The following is a 3411-nucleotide window of genomic DNA, read 5'->3' as shown; positions in this document are numbered from 1 at the left end:
CATTTGTGTTGTGTCACTTACATAATAAGTATTGTAAGTGACAGTTATCAAAGGCACTTTCTGTCAAATGTGTTTAATTTTTATTGTATATATGTCTTAATTTGTCACGATTTTGTGCACTGCATCTTAAAGATATATGTAAACTGCTCAACAGGTCCCCAAACTTCCAGGGAAAAATATCAAGGACATGATTTCTGTGTCCTCAAAAGGAGCTACAGCCTATTCAACAAATATTTATTTATTATTGGACATTTTACATCTAACTAAATCACTTCAGTTCAATCTACGCCTGGCCAATATCCGCTTACTGATTGGTTCAGCCTCTAACACGTGACCCAGGAAGTGATTTTCTACAATATCCCTGGTCAGCTGCTGGGTTGTGACATATTGCACCATTTGTCAAAGTCGCATTTTTCTCCCTGTATTTGACTGAACTTTATGTTCCCGGAGTTGTGACGTCACTGGAGCTTCACTGTCAGTCGCTCAGCCTCGTTCCCGTGTTGTTTACCTGCACGCGACGCGGGCAGCAGCTAGGTTGGTCGCGCTGAAGTCGAGCTGTCACTGGAGACATGAACATGTTGCTGAACACCTTAGACCACAGATGGGTCAGTTTAACCTTGAGACAAGCGTGGATAACAGCTATGGCAGCTCCCAAGGTAAATTAAGTCATTATATTAGCCCCTGCTATTTGTAAAAAGAATAATAATATCGGAAATAAGCTGCGTCATATCTCGTTGTATTGACTTCTTAACTATTTTTGTCGTTCTACAAAGTGTCGCCTTCAGTAGACTTATAATGATGTTAACTTGTATTTTAACGAACGAAACTTAACGTCAGTTTCTATCACAATCTGACAGAAACACTGCACTTCACTTTTTTCTTTTCTGACGAGGTTTGCTCTCTTTTTGCACCTTAAAAAACGATCAACTCATAATAGCGACCTAACAGTAGCCTGCAGCATATGATGAAACTAAAAATGGCTGTCATACCTATTGTATAACATCAGAGCTCCTGCACAGACACATCTGTTTCAAACATAGCAGCACATACTGTCTGGGCTTGACTTCCATAGTTGGTGTGAGTTTTGATAAACTTGAGGACAGGTAACCTACAGCTTTGGCTCTGTTGAGACTGATGACTTTCAAATATCCAGCAGTGCTCACCTTCACTGTGAAAAGAGGCCAAAAGAAGCTAAATGCCCTGATTACGCCTGTGTATTACAGGTGTTTTCACTTCTACTCAATTATATTTTTGCACAGGGTTGACTGTTACCAATCTCTATAAACCACTGAGAGTCATAAAAGTTAGTTTCCCCACTGACAGCAAAGTCAAATGTAGCACAGTCTGCACATTCGTACACAACGTTGAGAAGAGGTCCAATCAGGCCAAAGTGACAACACCTGTGAAGGTAGACCTGTGGGTATGTAGGAGGTTGAAACACTAATATCAATTATTACACCGACTGTTTCTCATAAGGACTTATAACGAGTTAACTTGTTTTACTTTAACCAACTTTTACCATGCAGAACCTGTAGCTACAGTGTAGGGCTGCAACCATTGATTATTTTAATGGTCTTTTTATTCTCTCGATTAATCAGCAAGTCGTGTATAAACAATCAGAAAATGGTGAAAATGTGGATCCCAAAGCCCAGAGAACCTGTCTTCACACCCACCCAGCCACAGGCTGTTTACCCTGCTGCCATCTGACAAAAGATACAGAAGCATCTGCTGTCATACCACCAGACTACAGAGCAGCTTTATTCCTCAGGATGAGACTCCTAAACACTCCACCATGGAAGAAAAAAAAGCTTGTGCAGCATAAAGGGACTACAACTTACATTTTGTTGTACAACCCTGTGTTGTAGAATGACAAATGAACCTTGCTATGACGTCCTTAAATGTCTTGTTTCAACCACAACCCTAAGACCTTCAGTCTACTGTAATAGAGGAGTGAAGAAACCAGAAAATATTCATATTTAAGAAGCTGGAATCAGACTTTTGACTTTTTTTTTCTCTTAGAACAACCTAAAACCTATCAAGCGACCATCAAAATAGTTGCTGATTAATTTAATAGTTGGTAACTAAGTGATTACTTCAAATAAGTATTTGTACCTTACAGTTTTGCTTCTTATATTTATATATATTTTAAAGAGGACTCTTTTGTACCTCTGTCCACAGGTCCATCTCTCCACACATCCTCCAGAACCTGTCATCCCCTCTAAAAAGCCTTTTAAAGTGGACCTGGTCGGTGGCAGGCGTTACTCTTGGTGCACCTGTGGACACAGCAAGAAACAGGTAAAACCACATTTGATTTCATCTTGTATCACCCATGTCTTTAGTACACTTCCTGCATATTCCCTCATCCAATCTTCATCTTTCAGCCTTTCTGTGATGGAGCCCACAAAACCAAAGCTCAAGGCCTGATGCCACTACGCTTCATCCCAGAGAAAGACTGCACTGTTTGGTTGTGCGGTTGCAAGTACACAAACAACCCACCATACTGTGATGGCACGCACAAGCAGGACTTCATTGTATCTGCCCCACTACATGAGCAGACCGACTCTTAAAGAGGAAGGTGGCGATGTGTTTGAACTGAGCATTAATATTGCTCTTGCATCCACATTCTGGTACTGGATGATTTTGTGCTTGATTAAAGCAGCACATGTGAACTGATCGACCATGACAAGTGTTTGACTGTTGTGTCACGTCAGTATTTTTCAGTGCTTGACAGAGAAGAGAGTGCCCATGAAAAGTCGTTGCTTTCTGTTTTTTATCTAGGTGAGACAGTGTTGTATATCTCTAGTTTTATAAGGACTGTGGACAATTTCGCAGATAAATCAACAGTACTTGAAATCTATAAAATTATCTTGAACATGGGATGTAACAGTAATACGACAAAGTTTAAAGCTCCAGAGAGGCTTTACAGGAGAAGACTGGTTAAAAGATTTCACTGTGAGGACTATTCATAAAGCAATGTATAATTCTATCCCATAGAATTAGTGGGAAGCTCTGCTATTGCTTAGTTATTGTCTATATAGGAATATTTATAGTGATGTATATTTATTTGGGAGAATATCTGTGTAATTAGTTTATTTTTCACTTTTGTCAGCTATAGTATTTTTCACTTACATTAGTGAGCTGCCTGTCAGACTGCTAAACTCCCTGTAACGCCACACACACACACACACACACACACACACACACACACAGACTGTGCCCGTCTAGTAGCTGCTTTAACCCTTTCGATGAGCAATTTCACTCAGATGTGCAATTTTAAATCACTGTGTGCAATACACTCATGTTTGTTTATGGTATTTTTATACAATAAACTCATTATTCTTCACTTTAATCAGTTTTTATAGTATTTTTATTTACATTTGTGAGCCAGGTGCAACAAGTTTGTTCTACTGT

At 39.5% G+C, this 3411-nt stretch overlaps 1 protein-coding gene across 1 annotated transcript; it reads left to right on the top strand.

Annotated features, from left to right (window-relative positions):
• Window positions 1-331: 331 nt before the first annotated feature.
• LOC311267012 (uncharacterized protein) lies at window positions 332-3349 on the top strand. The gene is made up of 3 exons (XM_084369798.1): window positions 332-656; window positions 2179-2295; window positions 2382-3349. Exons 1-3 carry the CDS (start codon window positions 570-572, stop codon window positions 2565-2567), a joined length of 390 nt encoding a protein of 129 aa, XP_084225924.1. The 5' UTR covers window positions 332-569; the 3' UTR covers window positions 2568-3349.
• The last annotated feature ends 62 nt before the right edge of the window (window positions 3350-3411 follow it).

The sequence above is a fragment of the Pagrus pagrus genome (assembly GCF_965226575.1).
Source record: "Pagrus pagrus genome assembly, chromosome: 2".
Classification (NCBI taxonomy): domain Eukaryota; kingdom Metazoa; phylum Chordata; class Actinopteri; order Spariformes; family Sparidae; genus Pagrus; species Pagrus pagrus.
This window is presented reverse-complemented; position numbering and strand designations above follow the sequence as displayed.

Excerpts from the sequence above, each read along its gene's own strand:
- LOC311267012 (XM_084369798.1), top strand. The coding sequence starts at position 570 with ATGAACATGTTGCTGAACACCTTAGACCACAGATGGGTCAGTTTAACC. Across the intron at positions 657-2,178 it reads CAGCTATGGCAGCTCCCAAG|GTCCATCTCTCCACACATCC; the intron begins GTAAATTAAGTC and ends CTCTGTCCACAG. Across the intron at positions 2,296-2,381 it reads GTGGACACAGCAAGAAACAG|CCTTTCTGTGATGGAGCCCA; the intron begins GTAAAACCACAT and ends TTCATCTTTCAG.